This window comes from Oryza brachyantha, chromosome 3, assembly GCF_000231095.2.
Source record: "Oryza brachyantha chromosome 3, ObraRS2, whole genome shotgun sequence".
NCBI classification, from domain to species: Eukaryota; Viridiplantae; Streptophyta; class Magnoliopsida; order Poales; family Poaceae; genus Oryza; species Oryza brachyantha.
This window is the reverse complement of record NC_023165.2, coordinates 6,692,393-6,714,562: the sequence shown is the minus strand read 5'-3', so window position 1 is coordinate 6,714,562 and position 22,170 is coordinate 6,692,393. Positions and strand designations below refer to the sequence as shown.

General features: G+C 43.2%; 2 protein-coding genes across 2 annotated transcripts; both read right to left on the bottom strand.

The window, feature by feature from the left end:
• Positions 1 to 1,897: 1,897 nt before the first annotated feature.
• Positions 1,898 to 4,745, bottom strand: LOC102707009 (ACT domain-containing protein ACR8-like). The gene is made up of 4 exons (XM_015834220.2): positions 4,237 to 4,745; positions 3,353 to 4,148; positions 2,772 to 2,876; positions 1,898 to 2,554 (listed from the first exon to the last, which is right to left on the bottom strand). Exons 1-4 carry the CDS (start codon positions 4,296 to 4,298, stop codon positions 2,201 to 2,203), a joined length of 1,317 nt encoding a protein of 438 aa, XP_015689706.2. The 5' UTR covers positions 4,299 to 4,745; the 3' UTR covers positions 1,898 to 2,200.
• A 13,983-nt stretch (positions 4,746 to 18,728) lies between these two features.
• Positions 18,729 to 22,145, bottom strand: LOC102706732. The gene is made up of 2 exons (XM_006649677.2): positions 20,822 to 22,145; positions 18,729 to 19,008 (listed from the first exon to the last, which is right to left on the bottom strand). The coding sequence occupies exons 1-2, from the start codon at positions 22,079 to 22,081 to the stop codon at positions 18,952 to 18,954; spliced, it is 1,317 nt and encodes a 438-aa protein (XP_006649740.1). The 5' UTR covers positions 22,082 to 22,145; the 3' UTR covers positions 18,729 to 18,951.
• Positions 22,146 to 22,170: the final 25 nt, after the last annotated feature.

The following is a 22,170-nucleotide window of genomic DNA, read 5'->3' as shown; positions in this document are numbered from 1 at the left end:
GGCCATTACCTTGGTCGTCCGGACAGGCAAGGGGCCGGCGAGGCTGTTGCTGTTCTGCACCGCTGCCATGATCCCATGACACGGGGTGCGTCTACCTTGGTTGGCAGGCACTCGAGTTCTTTCCAACTGGAGCTGTCATTTTTAAGCCACTAACAGAAAAGAGAAAATATTTGAGAGTATGAACTCTCTTGAGGCCAGACAGGAAGCCAGCAGCTCTAGTTTCATTGTCGAGATCGAAGCCAGGAAGAGTGTCGTCCTCTGAAAACGATGCCGTTTCTATAGGCAGATAGGTAGGAGTAGGTCTCACACGCAACAATACCGACATTGTCCAGACCAAACCCCTGCAGCAATTGGAGTAGCAGAAAAGGCTGGTTGGACCAGCTGAGATCCGGGCTCAGAAAACACAAGCAGAAGATAGGGGACCCTGATGAGCAGTGTTTCCATCTACTGATCTACTGCTATTCTTCGCCCAATGCTTCACGTCCGGATAAACTCAGTGCAATGAACTCGAGCATCGAGTCCGGTCATGTTTTCCCTCTAGTTATCCTAACGGCTGATTCTGATCTCGCAAATTGTCATTTCAGCCCCATCTGCCAACTTGGCTTTGATCATTAATCGTCTAAGCAATGGCGGTTTCCGGCACGTTTTGCCCCCTGTTGACGCTACATCCACCCGTCGTCCTGGGAGGATTCACGTGACAAGGAACCCTACGGCTCACCCCCAAAATCAATTCTCCAACTTAATTTTGGTACGAACTCGAGCTACCCCCCTCTACATGCCCACCCGAGAGAAAACGGGGAGACGGAAGCGAAAAAAGGTTACAGGTCGTTTTCCTCCTTCCGTTGAGCTACCGCACGCAGCTGCCCCGAAAGCAATAGAGATCGTATTGCTCGTACAAAGGCAAGCACGCCCTGGTTTGGTTTGGTTCGGTTCGGTTCGATCGACGGCAGTTGGCGGTAGGTCGGCGGTAGTTGGGTTTCACCTCGGTGTCACTTCGTTTCCTGCAGGCAAAGAACGTTCCGACTCCGGTTCGTTGCGCACGGCGGCGATGTGGCCCGGTTAAAGTTAAAATTTGTAAAGCGAGCGTCCGCGTCGTCGCGCAAGGCAAACCCACGGAGAAACGGCGATAGTTCCAACGATGATAGCGAGGCGCCGCCCGGTTCGTGTGAGTACTATACGTGGTTAAATATTTAGCTGCGCGGTGTGACCGTGTGAGCAAAATCGGATTTTTTTTTTCCCTTTTCTTTTCTGTTGGTTGTTTCTTTTCACGGGGACAAAAGCCGTGAGCACATATGTCACGCATGGACACCTCAGTGGTCATTGGACTCTCTCAGAACGACTTTTTTAAAGCGGTTCTAGCAATGTCAAATGGTTTTATACGCATGGATAGCGAAGCTTTGTCGGCAAATATATTGAAAACGGTTACTTCTTCGTAGTAAAGCGACGTTAATTCCTACGGAGGGTTTTTGACATGGTTGAGGATTGGTGCAAAGTTCAAACCAAGCACGTTGAATTGGCTGTCATACTCCGTTGATTAATCTTTCCTGTTGCCTCACTTCGTTTAATTTAGGCTGTAGATGATTGTAGTTGGTGATATTTTTAGTGTTCTCTGATTTCTCTTGTCTGGCCACATGGCAGCGCTTTTGGACAACTTGTAAACAAGTGGTTGCAATTACAATCAGCAGAGATAAAAGTTAACTATTCAGTTGCCACCATGATATGTAAAGATTGCGTGTATGGAATGAGTTACGTTCATTTTTCTGGGCGGCTGACACCAGCTACTAAGCTCCTATAACAATCAGGCAAAAACAGTTCACAGAAACATTGCCTCTTTTGCAATATACAGTACTATAATGCAGGCGCCTGAAGAGATCAGATGAGAATCGACACTCTGAAATGCAGGTCAGACATGATAATTAGTTCCTTTTAGTTTTTACATCATAGAGGAGTAAGTACTTATGTACAACCCTATTTACATTCATCTTCAATCCGTCTATTTCCATGCAAAGATGCATGACCCACCAAAGTGCCCTTTAAGCTCCAAGCTGTTAATTATCGACAGGCAACTTTTCATTTCTACTATATACACGTGACAACTAAACCCTAAAAATAAAGCATGAAAAGTCTAAATTTACAAACTAACCCATGCACCTTCCGTATTTACACGAGCATGCCATGTCATCGGACACGTCACCTGTCCTCACGAGCAGGATCTTATGAGGCCAAGGCTGAAGAGGTTCTTCTTGACAATGCTCCCAAGGGAGAACAGCCCACCGCCGCGGCCGGCGGCGTCGCCTTCCGCCGAGCAGAGGCGAGGCCACCGCTCCTCGTCCACCCGGAGGCTCTCCGTGCCGATCCTCTGTATCACCTCGTCGATCGTCTTGGGGTCGGCGGGGCGGCCGGCCGCGTCGGTGACGTGGAAGACGTTCATGGCCATGTCGCCCCTGGTCGTGATCTCGGCGTGCGTCACCGAGAGGCCGTTCTCCCGGAACACGCGCGTCACGTAGGCGAGCAGCCCGCGGCGGTCGGAGATGCGCAGCTCGAGCCTCACGCCCTGAGCACAGAAAAGATCGCGTCAGACGGACGGGCACCGCGCGGGGAATTCAGCCGAACACATGGGGGGTGAAGTGGAAAGTCGGGCATGAACGAAAGGGACTTGGCGGCCTGGTGCTGCGAGGTGGGCACAACGCAGAGCACGGCCGCGATCGGTGGCGTGCCATGGAGGACAAGCAAAGGAGATACTACTGCTGCCACTGTACTCGATCACGTACCTCGGATGCGCGCCTCTCGATTGCCGCTTGCAAGCATCGGATCACATGCTGTCTCTCGGCCTCCGAGCTGATTGGCCGCCCGTCCGAACGCCGGATGTAAAACTCCTGCAAGCGGCGAAGCCAAGCGAACACAGGTCAGGTTGAGCTAGTACTACATGTACCCCCCTCAAAAATGCAACTTTTAATCCAAGATCACGAAGCAGAATACACCAAGACAAATGAATAGTACTATTCCATCGGCTTTCCACCAAATTTGAAACCATAATTTCCATCAGCGATGGGGCCATCGTGACAATTGCAGTGAAATCAAGCAAAAAGGAAACGGTAAACGTAGTAAGAAAGCAAAACTGACGTAAAAAGATTTGGAGAAAAAAATATGGACAGAGAAGGCGATTCGCCTAACCCAAAGACTCAAAGAAATCTAGATTCGTGAGAGGGAGCCAGCTCAACAAAAAAAACGAGAACAGAGTAGAGGGGAATCGGTAACACCGAACCTAAATTAACAATGAGATTGGGAAATTGGACCAACCAAATAAATCTTGAAAGCTGGATATGGGGGAAGAAACAGCTGGAAGGCTCACCTGCTGTGCGTGATCGCCATCGGTGTCGAACGTGCCGTGGTACACCACGTAATCCAAGTCCGTCAAGGTGCAGACCACGTCGAAGAGCAGCTTCGGGCGGTCGCGGCAGCTCACGGTCACCACCGAGTACCCCCTCTCCCCCCAATCCTGCACCGCCACCGCCGTCGTTGGCGCGGCGGCGCGGCTGTCGGCCTCCCCATCTTCGTTCAGCAGCTGGTGGAGCCTCCGGTCCAGGTTGCCGGCAGCCGACGGGTCAGCCAGGACCGTTCTCGCGCCACGCGCGCCGCCGCGGAGGACGTGCCTTAGCCGCGACTCGATGCGCCTGACCCTTGCCGCGTCATCGATCGGCGCGCCGGTCTCCTCGTCACAGACGAACACCAGAGCCGCGACGCGACCGCCGTGCGTCCAGGCCCTGGCCTCGACGGTGTTACACCGGAGGTCGTGCAGCACGGCGAAAACCTCCGAGAGGAGCCCCGGGCGGTCGGCGCCGACGAGCTCGAGTAGGGTGAGCCCCTCCGAGGCGGGGCCCGCCGCACGCGGCAAGGCTTCCGCGGAGAGCGACGACTCGAGGCGCGCCAGCAGCGCGTCCGCGTCGGCCACCTTCTGCCCCGCGGCGTCCGTTACGTGGAACACGTCCATGAACCACCGCCCGTCGTCGGACGAGATGTACCCCTTGCGGACGCACACCCCGTGCTCCGACAGCGCCGCCACCGCCTCCAGCAGCACGCCGTGCTTCCGCGCGCTGTGCACCTGCACCAGCGTCGCCGTCGCGCACACCCCGCTGTCCACCACCACCCTGCACCGCACCGCGTTCAACCACCCCGCTCGATCCCATCCCGAACCCAACACACCCAGCAATCAACAACAGCAACAAGAACCCTTACCTCGGGGTGTTCATGTGCCGCACGAAGAGCTCATACACCTCGGAGGGATGGTACCGCTCCATCGTCGCTGCCGCCGCCGCCGCCGCCGCTTCAGTTTCCCCGCCTCCCGCAACGGTTTCTGTCCAACTAATTTCCCCCCTCTCCTTTGAGAAGCTGAAGCAAGTTTTTTCCGCTCGGCGAGGTTGAACAAGTTTGGTCGGCCGGGCGGTTCAAAAATCGGGCGTGGAAACGGTGGGTTTTTGGCTGCCGGTGCGCTCGCGCTACGCTGCGGTTGGCTGTGCCTGTGCTCCCTTGTGGGGTGGCCGCGCGGCGCGGGGGGGTTTGCCTCGGTCAGCGCCCGTCTCGCAAAAGATTGGTGCGGTTGCGGCGTGGCTCCGTGAGTCAAATGGCGGTCGCGGAAGAGGACTGGGGCGAGTGGAATGGTATGCCGTCGCGGGTGGTTGGACTTAGACCGAACGGGCTTCCGCCTCGGCCTCGCGCTGCCTGGAAGGGGGAACAGTACTTGTGTGGAGCTGTGATGGTATGGGAGAGGGTGGCGTGTGGAAAGTTTTTTGTAGCGTTCGAGCAGGGTAAAGCCGGCTCGATTGGAGTGGGATTTTGGGAAGATGGACGCCCTTTTGGCCCATCCCCTGGTGGACACCTGTCACCAACCTATCCCTTTTCAGATTGTTCTTTCTTGTGTTCAGCTGCAACCTTGTTAGAGCAAGTTAGTATAGCCAACTACCAGCTCCAATTCATCTATAATCAATGCATACAATAGTTAGCTACAAAACATGAATACATGACCCCACATGTCATACACATATTTTGTCTTGAGTCCGTGTGCAGCTGGCTACAAATTAATAGCTCATCTCTCTTCTTTCTCCCCTCTTATCTCTTTAAAATATTCTTATAGCCTACTATTATACCTGCTCTTAGCCAGACGAGTGGAGTGTTTACCTATAATTTAGGAATGTTTATTTTCTCAGTCTTTGTCACATCTAATATTTGAATACTAATTAAAAGTATTAAATATAGATTATTAATAAAACTCACCCTATACTATGGACTATTTCGCGAGTCTAATTAGTCCATGATTAGCGAATGTGATGCTACAGTAAACATTTACTAATCGTGGATTAATTATGCTTAAAAATTTGTCTAATAAAATAATTTTTATTTATACAATTAGTTTTGTTATCGGTCTATATTTAATATTACTTATTAACGTCCAAACATGTGACAAAGGAAAAAAATCCATATAGGTTCAAACAGCCCCTTATATGAACGGAAGTAGGGAAGCTAGATGGTTTGCTATGAGTATCCCTATCTAATGTTTATCACCTTAAACCAACATGAGCGCATAATGACAAATCTTAAATGGCACATCCTTGTAAGTAGCAAATTAAATTTTCGTTATCGTAACTTTGTATAGCTAAACAAGAACACGTTCGCTTTATCCTCTTTGTGTCTGCAAGCCTGGAACCCCAACTAAGGCTCGTTTAGTTCTTAAAATTTTTTTCCAAAAACATCACATCGAATTTTTAGACACCTAAGTAAAACATTAAATATAAATGAATCAAAAAACTAATTGCATAGTTATGGAAGAAATCTTGAGACGAATCTTTTGAGTCTAATTAGTCTATGATTAACCATAAGTGCTACAGTAACCAACATATGCTAATGATTGATTAATTATGCTCAAAAGATTCGTCTCGTGGTTTCTAGGCTAGCCGTAAAATTTGTTTTTTCATTCGTGTCCAAAAACACCTTCCGACGTCGGGTCAAACGTTTAATGTGATTTTTTTGTCAAAAAATTAAACACCACATAAAGCAATAAACCGATCGAGAGAAAATAGCCGCGGACTTGGCGAAACGATCGCATACTACGCGGGAAACGGCAGGACGGAGTCTCCGACCCCCGTCAAACCGCCCGCGTACGTACGCTCCCCTCAGGTGGAGACGGAATACAGCACGCGCGGATCTGATTCACACCTGCCACGCCCACGCACAGCTTGCACGCACGCGAGCGATATATCAGGATGATGATGGACCATCCACTCGGCTGGTCCGCTCCCACCGAACCGTGGGGGCCGCGTTACCGGTTAAGGCGTGTCCCTGTGTCAGCGATGGCCCAGTTCCACCGCTTCCCTTCTCTTGCTTGGGATCCAAGCTAACGCATTGCCTGGATGGTGAATCACAGCCTTTTTCTTCCTGCCTTTTTAGAGCATGGCTAATGGTTTAGCCAGCTGCCGGCTGAATCCAACGCCACGTAACATTGAGCCTTGAACACTCTGACTATTAAGTTGGTTAAGAACATGCATGTAGATATAATCCGGTGTGGTTAAATTCTTGGTGGCCATACACAAAACAACAAAATAAAAAATCACACTGGCTCATCCGGAGCACGGGATCGCAGGGGACGCCGAAGCGCCTGCTCGTCGCCGACCGCGGACGAAATATGGGTGATTTCTGCTCGGGGAGAGTGCTTCAGCCGGGCGATAAACGAGTCGCCAGCTCCCTTCTCTCTCCTAGCCCGTTACCCATCCACGTAGGATATTTGTGACGTGTATATGTATTTCGCCGGCCGTGTCAGCTCTATTATACTTACTCTTATGCTGTCAAGGCTAAACATGGTATATAGCTAGAGCTATAGTTCACTCGGTTTGAAATTGGAAACTCCGCAGTCGTCATGTGGGTTATGTTCACTGTGCTACACAAAATTGTCTGAAAGCATTGGGGGCGGGGAGACAAAGGGAACAAAGCTACGTTTGGCTCCTTGATAAGTTAACTAACCACCCTCCGTATGTACACTTCTCAAATTACTAAATGAGTTATTTTTTAAAAAAAATTATAGAAAAATTGTTTTAAAAATTATATTAATCTATTTTATATTTTTTATAATTAATAGTTAATTGATTATGTACTAATCTATTAGCACGTTTTTCATACGGGATAAATTAACTATCACTCCTGTTTACCGAACGCGGCCAAAGACTCTGATGACCTGGTGGTGGGGAAATAATGCTGGACATATATGAAATTGAAAGTGGAATAGCTGGATAGAGCCTAAAATTCACGGCTTTCTTAGCTGTGAAGGGAGGCCACACTGTCTCATGGAGCAGCTCGCAGCCGGTGGGAGAGATCTAGAATCTTGAAATTTCATAATTAAAGCCGTTTAAGTATCTAACAGTTGATCTCTGGAAATGATGTTGTCCTTTCCGCACATGCCCTTTTTTCTGCAAGTTTTCTTCAGTCCGGCTGCTCGCTATTAAGTTAGCTGTACCATGTTGTGGATCTTTCGGCTATCCCAGTTCGTATAAATGTGACGTTTCTTCACTAGTTAGGCTGTGTTATTTTAGCAAACTTTTCTCAGTTTGTTTCGGTTAATGCGCGACAATTCCAAATGCTAGATAGTGCATTTTAAAAAGTTTATAATCCCTCCTATTACATAATTTTTATTGATTTTGATAAGGGCAAGGACAAATTAATATTTAGTTTAAAAAACTATAACAACATATATAAATGAGTCATAAAGAGTACTTTAGTAAAATTCAATATTTTATTTATTTTATATACTTTAGTAGAAAATCAAGGTGAAAGATAGATTTTAAAAGCTTATCATCTCATAACTCTACGGAAACTAACTTTATAATTTACTGCTATTAAATAGTTATCATAAAAACTAAACAGACTGTCATCTTTGGTCTCCAGGCGAAAAGAACGCAGATGTGTCCATTTTCCAGGCCTCGGCGCCCATCTAGTTGGTAAGCTTGCCTTTCCAAAAAAAAAAGGTTGGTAAGGTTACATAGATATACGTAAAGGATTAGAATGTACTATCCGTTACATAATAATTTTATTTTTTATTTTTTTTCAACGTTTGACTATTCGTCTTATTTGAAAAATTTATTAAAAACTTTAAAAAATTAGTCACGCATAAAATACTATTTATGTTTTATCATCTAATAAGAATAAAAATATTAATCATAAAAAATTTAAATAAGACGAAGAGTCTATCAAAAACTGAAAACGATTTTATTTCGAAAAGGATGTGTTCCTGGGTAATTGATGTACGAAGAGCACGTGCTACCGAAAGGACGAACCCTCTCTTCGGCGTGATTGCGTATAGACGTATAGACGTTTATATTTTTTTTAATTTTAGGTTATCAAAATACTAACCGGGAGGACACCGGGGGTTTTGGTACGGAGTGACCGAAACGGGCATGACCCGCGCGATCGCGTTGCCGCCGCCCCTGATCCGGTCGGTGCCAAGCTCCGAGAATTCCCAAAACGAAATTGCACCGGCGACGGCGACGGGGGACGCGGCACGATTGGTCATTGGTCGCGTCGCGGGAGCGGGCCTGCTAATGGGTTGGATAAAAATAGGTTAAATGGGTTGATTTTAATTTGGATTATGTTTTATTGGGTGTAAATGGATTATAACTCCAAATAGTCTGGATTGAATTGGGTTATAGAGACAAATGGATTGGTATGGACTAGATTTGGTTAGATTATTTTAAATTCTAAATGGATGTAACCCGTGGAGGATAAATAGATACTTTAATTGAATAGCTAATGGATAAGATAATAGACATACGTGGGGCCCACATGTAGAAATCGACCAAAATTTGCACAAAGTTGCTTTTATACATAATAGATCATCCCACTAAATTTCAGTAAATTTAATAAACTTTTATAGTGTGAATGCGAGGTTTAAAATTTTAGGTCCGAACTTATACATATCAAATGGTGTATCTATTTTGTAAGAGTGGGAATCCATTTTAACCAAATGGGTTGGTACGGGTTGGGCTAAAATCAAAATTGGATTGGTTTGAATTGGATCCCAATAAAGAATAATTAAGACGGGTTGGTTTAGTAGATTAATTAGGAAAAAATGTATGAGAGCGGATTTGGATTGGATCGGCAGGCTTACGCGGGAGCGGCTTGGCCCTGGGCCTCGCGTACGGGCGGGCGGGCACATGGAGAACAGGAGAAGTGCGCCTCCCCCGCGCATGTGGCCGGTTGGGCTCTGTGAGAGAGACGGCAGCGTACGCGTGTCCAACCCGGAGCGGCCACGTGAGCCAATCGTGGAGGGCGCGCGGCGCGCAGCGACCGGGAGAGCGGGTGGGCATGTGCCGCGCGCGCAGCGGCACCAGCGCAGCAGCCGCGCCATGTGAGTTGCAATCTTGCAATACGGTCGCGCGTCGTCGCGCGAACACCGGCTGCCGCCGCGAGATCACGTGGTGAAACCGAGGTGGGGACGTCGCACACGAGACACCGGTCCGCCGCACGGTGGGCGCGCCGCGGCTGTTTCTCGAGCTCTCCCTTGCCCCCCACCCCGCGCGCGGTTCGGATGGGATGGCTGGCCGCTCATGTGGCGCCGTCGCGCGCCGTGTGCTCCCCCCTGGAGCCAGCGGCGCCCGTGGCCGGTGCCCATGTGCGCTTGCTTAACGGTGGGGCGTTTGCCGGTTTACACGGTATACCACTTGCCCCACGACAGTACCACTGGTCAAGCCAGCACTCCACAAAACTACGTTTTGATTAAGGAATCAGATACGTGCCAGGTTACGAATGATTCGAGGAGGCTTCTCACTGCATCACTACCAGTACGTACTGTATACACCGCGACTCTGACGATCTCGATCAAGGAATCAGATACGAGACAGGTTACTAATGATTCTAGTATAAGCGGGCGCTGGATCCTCCACAATCTAGGAGGACAGCGACACCTTCCTTGGAGCCATCGGCCTGCGAAATAGATTACTGAAGGGAAGGTGCCACCTTCCTTGGATGCTTTGTTTAGAGAAAGTTTTATTGCAGTGTTAGCACGAGGCCCGATTCGTGTTACCTTTCGGTTACGTGGTAATGTCGGCCAGCTGGACGAAGAACGCTACTTGACTATCTTTATCAGACTTTTAGTTTAAACAAAGGACTGCCTCGTAGTCAAGTAATCAAAAGGGGGTCATGTGTGAGTCACCTTATGCAGTTGGTGATTGTTGTTCACCAAACTGTCCTCCTACTACATGATCTATAGTTATAGGAGTGTATTTGTCACGGGGCTTACATACACATGCGTGATCACACTGCTAACATTGACCTGACCTGGTGATTGTGATGTAGGTAGGCACTTGGCTTTGGGATTCGAATTTTAGAATCTTTTTTTTTTACGTGTTACACACATGTGTTTGTATCTGCGTGGTGACATGTACTCGTGGTTGAGAGGTTCATGATTCTGATTCCTAGTATAATTCGAGTTGGGCATGGACGCAATGTGGTGGATTCAGGCGAAATCGAACATTTGTAGAACTGATTCTCATTCGGTTGGTTCGCATTTCACAAGATGCGAATCCACGCAAGAACGCAGGAGCTGGGAGCGCGGGGAGTGAAGCAATATGTAGGCAAAACTTGATTCACGTTTGTTCCGGGTCGTTAGCAACGATGCACCTGCAATTATGCTTGTTTCTTGGATTCGCTCTCTGAACAAAGTATCAGCAGAGGCAGCTGCAAAAATGGAACACCCTGGCCTGAAGCTAGAAGACAGGCTGTTGGAGCTCACGATGTTGTCCACGGGGTGATTGTTACATTTGTAAAAAATATTTTATAAATAAAACTTTTATATACATATTTATAACAATCTAAAAGCCAGAGCTAAAAATAAATTTTGGTAAAAAAACTCAATAATTAACTCTAAATTTAAAGTTGAAAATTTAAATTTTGACTTGTAAGAACAAGCAGAACCAAAAAGATGGGGTGTACTTGTCCCTGCCAATCTATCTGTTTGTTTATGTGTTCTGTCGATTACTCTGTTTTGTAATAAGCTCTTTGGAAACATGGTGTTTTTCTTTTTCTACCAGCGCCGAAATGGGATAGCATTGAGATAAAGCTAGCTGGGAGAAAGGCTAGAAAGAATGTGAGTGATTTTTTTATTTAAAACTTTCAAATTTTTAAAATTTGAAATTGAACCCTTCCAAAATTTATGTTAACATATGAAACATTTAGTCTGGCATGATCAAATGCCAGAGGAGAGAATAGCACAACTACACTATTTGGTCACGCTCGTGAGAATGACGTGTCATCGCTATTTAACAATGTTTGACAAAAAGAATACCACTACGTCAATTATTCATAATATGACAATATTATTTGACAGATCTAAACAATGTCATGGTCAAAGGGTTATTTCTGGAAATAAGTTTAGAGAGACAATTTAGTTTTAAAAATAAAAATCAAAAGATTACAAAATGATAAAAAAAATTCGATACAAGCGTAGTTGTAAACCAATGTGTTCGGCTGTTGTTTCTATTAATGAAAAGAGGGATCACCCCTCTTTGTAAAAAAGCAAAAGCCGCACGAGCACAATTGTGATTTTTTTTAAAAAAATAATATTATTTTAAATCACAAAAATAACGGTTGGATATCAAAAATAGAAAAAAAATATAGTCATATTGAATTGAACCATTCCCCTATCGATATTTGTTTGTCGACGAAGGCCTGTCGACACAACCCAGTTCCATAGGAAACGCTCAAGGTGGAGAAACAACTCGCCGAACTACCGACGTTCGATAGGTTTGGTGCGAAGGAAGCATGTCGAACGGGAGAAGAGATCCACAACTGATGTAGGCTACATCAGATGTGGGACCTGTCAAACTCTCTTAGTTCGATATGGCATTGTCGTTCATCATGTGTTCGATAGGGGCCCTCTTGATCCTGTAAAGCTCAATGATGTCCTATTTTCATAATTTTTCCTACATGGTATATATTTTTGTAATTTTTATTTAAGTGGTATTATTTCTTTTTAAATAAATCCACAATGGCTACCTGGCCTTAGCCCTCGAGCAGTACTGCCATAATATCTATTATATATATAAAGTAATAGGAAAAGAAACACCACGTTTATTCTCATGTGCTAGAAAATCCCACATTAATCAAGGAAAATAAGAGAAAAAAAGAAATGGTAAGGATTTTTTTTATTGGACAACTTAAAAAAAGAAGGTGATTTTTTGAATAAAAACTATTTTTTTAATCAGACAACTCCTTAAAAAAGAAATGTGAGATTTTGTTGATCAGATAACTCTAAAAAAAGAAGAGCGTGATTCTTTGGGTAAAAAACGATTTTTTGGATCGGACAATTCCTGAAAAAGAACGTGTTTTTTTGAATTTTTTTAAAGTGGAATCGGACTAGGAAGTTTTTTTAAAAAAAGGAAAACTACCTAAACAGTTTGTTACAACCGTGGAAAAACAAGAGTAAAAAAGAAAAAAAAGTAACTTTATTTTATTTTTTTAAGTGGAATCGGACTAGAAAGTTTTTTTAAAAAAGGAAAACTACCTACACAGTTTGTTACAACCGTGGAAAAATAAGAGGAAAAAAGAAAAAAAAATACTGCATACGCACGTGGAATCAAACTAGGAATTGTTTTAAAAAAACCATGTGAAATAAAAGAAAAAAAATCATGTTTGTGTGGAATCGGACAAGGATATATTATACATATATGCTAGAAATTCTAAGATTAATCGAAGAAAAATAAGAGAAAAGATTAATCGAAGAAAATTAAGAAAAAAAAGATCAATCAGGCGAACATTTGCTATAACAAAAAAGATCACGTTGACGGATCAGATTTTCAATCGGACGAAAGATCAATCAAAGATGAATAACAGAAAAGATCAGGTCATCGGATCATATTTTTATTTTCGCCAAAAGATCAATCAGACGAATATTAGCTATAACAGAAAAGATCAGGTCAACAGATCAGATTTTCAATCGGACGAAAGATCAATCGGGGACGAATTATAGAAAAGATCAGGTCGCCGGATCATATTTTTATTTTCGCCGTTTGTAACGACAGATCAGATCAATAGCAATTAAAAAAACAGAGAGAAAAGATCAATTGGACATATCAATATTTCTATAAGAGAAACTAGGACTTAAAAAGCGCACAAAAAAATGGAAAAGAATCGAAAGCATCAAATATAAAAGTTTGATCTAAGTTACGTCCGAGTTTAAAACTATATTACCACTTTTAGTATTTATATTTTACAAAATATAATATAAAACATATTTAATATTATATAAGAAATTTTATAACAAAATTAGCCATGCAGTCTGCGCGGACATGATGCTAGTTTACTCTATTTGTCTTTTTATGTTTTCCATTGTAATTATTATTAATCTTTTTAGGAAAATATGTAATTACTATTTATTTTATTGATTTATTTGTCACTAAATAAATTTGAGGCATTATCTTTTCTATATTTGTAAAAAATCTTAAATAAGATGAATGATCACTATCTCATATTAAAATTCGGAGGGAGTATTTATTCGCCTTGTCTCTCAAATCTCGACCAGGTTGTGACTCTGGTAGATCGACTCGTACAAATTACACCTGTTGAAGCAAAAAATTAGGAGTAACTGAGATCAGAATAGATTGTTGACTCGGTGCATCAAAAGTGATCAGCCAAAGAGTTTCAGACTGTGCAGATTTGCCAATGGTTAAACACATCTTGTAATCTGTAAATTACGGTGCTACGGCAGCTGGGTTGATGCCTGTACACCAGACCTGCAACCCAGCCTGTTGTGACAAATTGGTTCTGGAGGGAAGGCATCTGGCTTGGCAAATCTAGTATCATCCCTTCATGAATGAAACAATCACTCATCAGGGAAGGCATCTGGCTTGGCAAATCTAGGATCATCCCTTCATGAATGAAACAATCACTCATCATCTTGAACAGGAACATAACAAGTGCCATTTCATGGCCATGATGCAATAGTGCGGAAACATGACTACCAACAAAGACACTTCGAACAGCGCGCATACATCACTTATCCAAAAAACAATGGCTCCATCGTTTCGTTTTTTGGAGGAATAAGCGAAAACGCGTTTTTGCAAACGAAAAATAATTTGCAGGTAAAATTTTTATATTCATGTCTATAGCGACTCAAAAACAAAATGTGTAAAATAAATCATAATAAAAAATCATAAAATCAAGTCCAAAATTAAGTTCTAAAATTTAAATTTTGAAAACTGCGAAACGATGGCTCTAATATAGCGGACAGAGGCAACACCGTTTTTACTGCCAAAACATACTAACTAGTAGAATGAATCACGTAGGACGGCAGTCTGAACACTGGCAGAGATGATGGACCACTCGATGTTTCAGTGACTAATACTGCTACCTAGGACTCTGAATGCTTCCGGATCATCGCATAAATCATCGCAGAGGGAACGGCATACATCAAGTAGGCCCCCGCCGGAGATGCAGGAGAGGACGCACTCCATGCAGCTCGCGCCGACGCGTGCGGCATTGATCTGAAGCCATCGCGGCGCGTCGCCGGCGCCGGCTGCAAGAGCGAAGCAGGCGATGGACAGGAGCGCGACCGCAATGGCCTTTGATCTTGTTGTAGTGGCGGCCATAGAGGACAAGCGGTATAACCAGTACTGTTACTCTCTTTTACTCTTCAACAAAAGCTGGCTCGTCTTATATAGATGAACTGACGCATCTTATTATATCAGTTAACATGGCAATAAATGTATGCTTGCAGATCGTCAAATTAAATCATTGGACCACCGGTTCAAGATCTGGTCATCGCACCAAGTAACTCGAGAACGCCACTTGCATCATACAGTATACAAGAGCTCTGACCTCCATTATCGCCCGGCAAAAACCGCCTTGTAATACGATGCACATGGCATGGCAGTTTGGAGTGCAACTTTTAGCTTCCGTTTTTCTTTTACCATACTTACAGCTATCTTCAACTTAGGAAAATTGCGGTGTCAATCTTCTTATCGGAGTGGACTAACTGACACACAGGGCTATTAAGTTTGGTTAACTGACACACAGGACTAACTGACAACAAGGTCTTCCAAGTTCATCTGCAGTCAGTAATACAGGGTAAGCAATACAAGGTGGCGTTTATCCTTTTGCATCTTACCAATAGCGAGCGCTAGTGAATCAAACATCACCTCACACAACCAAGCACAAGCCCACATTGCTTTCATGACATCGACAGGAGCACCCTGAATTCACAAACAAACATCAACTGCCCTTAGATCACGGCCATAGGCCATCCCAATCTGCTACAAATCTTGCCGGCTTGGAGAATTAAAATGGAGGGACCCGTGGAAGAGCATAATAACAGTGAAGTGTCATAGACTGAAGAGCACTCATGCGGAGAGCGACGCAGTCTACTGTCTACTGCTACTGAAAGAAATGATCACAGCGTTATCTGAACGCAAATGCATGCATTACTGATGCGTGGACCGAAGGAGACCGGCGATATGTTCGACGCTTGCGCGACGAGATCCGGCTTTGTTGCTTCTACTTCTAGCCATCATGACGACAAATTGCCTAGCAAAACAGCACGCAGTAATCTTGATCAGCTGTCCTTGTAACGTAGTCTCTGAATCACCCGGGGTAGCAACTAAAGCGGACCTTCTGCTTCTAGCCATCATGACGACAAATTGCCTCGCAAAACAGCACGCAGTAATCTTGATCAGCTGTCCTTGTAACGTAGTCTCTGAATCACCCGGTGTAGCAACCGAAGCGGCCGCCCGCAGCATTCTCAGGCCACAGCCAGAGACTGTCGAATGGCACCGGAAGCTGCAGATGCAACGCACGTGATCAGGATCATCACGGAGAAGACAAGTTCCGAGTTTGCTCTGATTCTGGCCATCCTAATCAGTAGTCACTAGATTTTGTCTTCTGAAAATCCTCTTTTCGCTTCACCTGGACCTGACACTCAATGCAGAGATGACATTGAGACACCTGCACCACTGCACCATACATAGATTAACCAGTTCATCTTCGTATACAGCAATAGCATTATAGCAGGCCATGATCACATCAACTTGCTATGAACTTTTCATTTTACTCTGATGAACATGGATAAATATATCCTACTGTCCCTTGTAAATAGAACACGATGTCATTTATCCCCCAGTCCTAGAGTGTAACAAAGGTTTTCATCAAGCACCATTTGTCAAGTCTAATTGTGCTGGAGACAACCGGGATGCACAAGTGTGGAGCACAAGCACCGAACTGAGTTTTTTTTTTTCCTTTTCCCGGACAAGCCTGATTTTATCATTGCATCTTAGAATTGAGAGGTTTTCCCAGACAAGCCTGATTTTATCATTGCATCTTAGAATTGAGAGGTTTCGTGGTGTTTAGTACTACCTCCGTCCCTGAATGTTTTGATGTCGTTGATTTTTCGACACATGTGTGATCATTTGTTTTATTCAAAATTCTTTTGTAAAATATGTAAAGTTATATATATGCATAAAAGTATATTTAACAATAAATGAAATGATATAAAAATAATTAATAATTACGTATATTTTTTGAATAAGACAAATAAACAAGTATAAAAATGTGGACCATTGATCACGAGTGGGACAAAGTACAAAATAAAATTATCATAACTGTTGGCAATACAGTAATTATCTAGTAAATGAACCATTATCTAAAAAAATCTAGTAAATGAATTGTTATTATCCTTCCTAATTAATCAACAATAATGGTCTTCCCAAATTCATCAACCATGCATGCGTAGTCTAAAAAATTAAGAAAGATACACCAAAAAATATTAGACCTTGGATCCTGTAACAGTGGATGGTGCGCAGATAAAAAGTGTGCCGAAAAAAGAATCCAATATATATTATTTTTGTTCATGTTCATCGAGGGTTTATTGGAGGAGAAAATGCAAATGTGAAAACACCACGTAAATTTAGCATGTCGAGGATGAATTGCATCTGAATTTAACAGATACTTTTTTTAAGAAACCAACTAGGGTGTATTTTAATTGGGAAAATGAAAATTTTTGGGTGTCACAACGGACGTTGACCGGATGTTGTAGGAGTTTTTTGGACACGAATCAAAAAACGAATTTCACGGCTCACCTAAAAACCACGAGACGAATCTTTTGAGCCTAATTAATCCGTCATTAGCGCATGTGGATTGCTATAGCACTTATGGCTAATCATTGACTAATTAGACTCAAAAGATTCGTCTCACAATTTTTCACATAACTGTGCAATTAGTCTTTGTTTCATCTATGTTTAATGCTCTATTTAGGTGTTCAAAGATTCGATGTGATATTTTGGGTGAAAATTTTTAGGAAACAGAGCCTAGTTTCACTGAGATTTCATGTTCATTGGGGATAAAATATCATCTTTCACAGATGGAACATCCGAGTTTTTGCAAACAATTAGGATTGAACCGGGTGGGCTACGGCTATGCTAGCCAACTGAGGTTCCCAATCATGTTCTTAGCAACAAAATGTAAATCTCACAAAAATCAAATAAATATTCTTAACATAGACTCAGATATTTAAATGACTTATCACATACTGTATGTGGTACCTCTCATAAGTAATACTAAAGACAATTATGCAATTTTTTATTTTCTAGCAAAATTATCTTTTTAAACCATAATACCTAAGCACCTATGTCAATACTTAAATACCTTTTATACTACATCTTTCGTTGTGAACTATTGGATTTGTACTATTTTTGAAATGCAAATACAGTAAAACTTCTCTTTAGGATTTGTGCTTGAAATGTTACACGTATGTGTTTCTGCACAAACAGAACAGTGTGGAAAGACAATAAAAAAGGATATGCACGAAACGATTAATAGAGCTACAAAGAAAACGTAAACAATCAATAGAGTAGCACAATTAAAAAGTAGTTATAAAGTAATAATACAAACTACATGTTAATCAGTTTTACTACTTAAAATCGAATAAAATAATAATCATAACTTTTAGTTAAATTAAAACACATTCATCTATTGAACAATGTTCATCCTACATAATATGTTACACAGATCATCCAAAGCTTTTTATCCAGAGATTATATGTTTCAAAGTCCATTCAAAGGTTCTACGAATGATATGTTGCAAAGATCATTTACAAGCATCGTTCTGTTTGGTGTTTACTATGAAGCACTAGTAATTTAGTATCATCCGAAGCTGATCTGTTTGGTCTTTGCAAGGAGCCGAGACAGTTGCCACCTATTCATCAACCAAGATTGCCGATCAGCATGCCTGCTGCTATAATACGAAGAGCTAAAAATGAAACAACAGAAGCGGGCTACCCTCTTCAAAAGCAAAACTGATCTGTTTGATGTTTGTTTTGTCAAAAACAAGCTAATTATTGTACAGTTCAACGTCAAAAGTAGATAATAAAGCAAAACTCGCTAAAGAAAGCAATCTCACAAAACCATACGCCCAATCGTCCTGTTTATACCATGGAAAGCCCAAGTCAATACCCCGGAGAATTTCTGGGAACAGTTTAAAAACCATTGCTGTAGGATTACAAATTAATGCCCCATCAAACAAACTTAGCGATAATATAGACGCATGATAGAACTAGCGATAATACAGACACATGATAATATATATAGATGAGGCATAGTGGGATAAGACAAGCCCTTCGTATAGGGTTCTGCCATGGGCTTCGTCAGTAACTCAAATCAACAGAATAGAGCAGTACTGTAGAGACATAGGACTGCATCCAAGGTTTAGCAAATAATGTTTTAAAACCACCAGTAATAACAAATAGCACTCGGAATTCAGTTGTAGTACGATCTGATAGTGAGATCATAACTTTTAGAGAAAGATAAAAATCACATCCATCCTGCCAAATGATCGGGTGCTAATCAAACACCAACCTACAATATTAATCCTACTTGATATGTTGCAAAAACCATCCAACGATTCGTCCTCACACGATGTATGCAGAGATCATTTAAGCTTCATCCTCTTTGTGCTTTCCTCGGACTCACATCCTTCCACCGTTGTCTAGCAGAAACAAATGCATGACAAACTTAGCAAATATTAAAATGGCTTAATGGTTCTTAGTCTACTTAAATAGTTCCCTCAGCGTATACCAACTTAATTACAGTAGCAGAGCTAGACTGGAAATTTATAAAGTGACCAAATATACCAAGAAAAATGAAAATTCAGTGTAGGGCCATACACGTGATCTACCATGGTATAGAGAATAAAATCACTGTATTTTGTTCTTAATACATAGAGAATTTTAGTTAGACTGAGTCATTGTACAGCTACAGAAAGAATAATGGGCAGATTTGGTCAAATGCTATAGTTTCCTCACCACAATCTTATCATCGGCCCCATTTGAACGTACTCTCTAAAATAATTGCACACACAAAAGAAGCCACCATATTAATTTAAAAGCTAGAAATTCCCACATAAATAAAAAAATTCCAGAAATTCTCACATTAATCTAAAAAAGACAAGATTGAGACCATCTAAAGTTTATAATACTATACATCAATGGCTTAGATCAAATATATGGTTGGAGACTCCTAGAAGCCACACATTAATCTAAAAGCTAGAAATTCCCACAAAAATCAGAAATTCCCACAAAAAACAGAAATTCTCAAATTAATCTAAAATGGACAAGATCGTGACCATCTAAATTTTATGATACTATATAAATCGATGGTTTAGATCAAATCTTACACAATCATGTACTAACACAAGTGTGTGTGTATAGAAGAAACCAAAGAAATTGAGTCCTATGCTTACTAAAGGCGTCTATTAACATGAAAAGGGGAAGTATGGATGTGTCTCCAGTGTGTCTAAGTCCTGGGTGTTTTAAGACTCCTTTATGGCTTGTATCCGACTAGAGGCAGGAAAAAGAGATGCACCATAGACATGCATGCTCAGTCTAGACATTAAGAAATTTAAAGGGGCAACGAGTTTCATGAAAAGGCACATACCAATTGCAAGACACACATCTGACTAATGAGCATCTAAAAATTAGTGAAACAATTATGAGAAAACATATGATAGCTAAACGATATATCATTGTACATAATTTGGCTATTTAAAATTTTAGAAAGTAGTACAACGTCCAAGAATATAATAAAAATCTGAAAACTGATTGAAAAGAAATACACACAAATCAAAGTGAAATATAAAAAAAAATCAGATATCCTAAAAGATATAGACTAATCTGATTACAAAATTAGGAAAAGATTATAGGAAGTGCATTTGCACGGTGTGATGGCTAGTTTAATTAAAATAGCTAAATCAACCAAGCACATATCAAGGGTTACAATTGCATTTTTCACTAATTCACTAAAGAAACTTGGTGGTGACTTGGTGTTCAGTTTGAATTTACCACATGTAACATCTTCTAATAAAAACAGGTTTGGATCAATTGTGAATAAAATACCCAAATGAATACATCTATTGGACACGCCATCAAAGTTTATAATGAAGTGAAAGTTTTAACTATGACAAAGTTCTCCAGCAGATAGAAGTACTGATAGAATGCAAGGAAAAAAAAAAGAGAATGTTATTCTGGATTTGGATGCGGTTGAGCTGTAGCATGCATGGTAATAAGTAGCTAGTTATTTGGCATCTGTTAGAAAATCATGATGCCTGATTAGCACACACATCTTCCATCTAGAGTTCAAAATAATGGCATAACTGGCCTAATATGCGCTTTACTCGTACGATGCAATTTGCTGGGCATAACAAACAAGCATTAGAAATGTTACAAGTGTCATTTTGTTAACAGAACAGTGCGCTTCAAATGAAAGTAAATGAATAAGTATGTTGGATGCCGTAGTAGTAATACCTGCCTATCCTTTGAGAGCTCTAGGTATGCACTGAATTCACAAGCGATGAGATAGGGTACAGGATCCACCATACTTTCGATGCCGCGCTGGGTGATGGATAAAACTTGCTTACGCCGCACATCAATGTCAAGAACATACTGGGCTTTGATCTTCAATGTTCTGCCTGCGTCGTCAAAATTTCTGACGTTCTTCTCCTCAACCTCGACATCAGTCATGACTACACAGACAACATCTTTGTCAACCATGCTCAGGACAGGGCACATCGGTCTAAGCCGCGGCATCCCCATGGCTATGAATTTTTCGCTTGCCCAAATGTCACCAACACTACACGCAGGGCCTTTCTTCCACTCACTGAGGTCGGGTGCGAGAGTCCAGGTGGTCAGCTTCACCTCGTCAATGGGGGCCCCGTCTTTGGTATAGACTTCCATGTCGATGAACTTGATGACGCCGCCGACACAGCCTATGGTTCGGAACTCATCCATGCGCGGCCGGCCATACTCGCCGACGTCGAAGGAGCAACCCTTGGGTAATGGGATGAAACGGAAACGAGGCGTGCGCAGCGTTGCAAGGTCGCAGAACAGGATGCCATTGAACAGATCGGCCCAGCACAGGCGCGATTCCCCAGACGAGAACTCCAAGTCGGAGAAGAAGGGTTCGGTGCCCGTGCACACCTCGGGGGGAAGGCGAACGTCCTCCTTGATCCATTGGCCGGGCGGGTCGCCGGGGGTCGCGGGGGAACGCGACAACCACATGAGGAGCGTGGCATCGGGAAGGTCGCCATCAAACGGCCTGAGCAGCTCGGCGAGGACATAGGCACCGTCTCCTCCGCCGGTGTGGCGCAGGACAGCAGCTCCGCCGAGCATGACGATTCCGGGCACATGATAGGGGAACGTATGCACGGGAGTGAGAGAGCGGTCGATGGCGTCGTAGATCAGGTAGCAACCGTGAGAACAGGAGCCGGGGTCGCCCGCGCCGGCGTAGAACAAGACCAGGTTCTTGTCGGCACACTGGACATAGACGCGTTTCACTACCCTGATCGCCTTCCACGGCATCGCCATGGAGAAGAGAGATACACAGGGCGGGTCGGCAACTTGTGGGTAGGGCTTCACGTCCCGCATGCCGGCGGGCACTTCCTGCCTTAATCTGGGTAGTATATACTTCCTCGGGCAACCGGTCGATTCTCCCTCATCTTCGCTCTCTTTGTCCTCGAAGGCGGAGGGCTTGACGAAGCGATCGAGCAAGACCCAGGCGGGTGCCATGGCGGAAGGCGGAGGACTAGAGCAGTCGAAGGAACTGGCTAGATCTAGACAGAACACAAGCGAACTAGCCAATCGCATCCAAGAGAGAG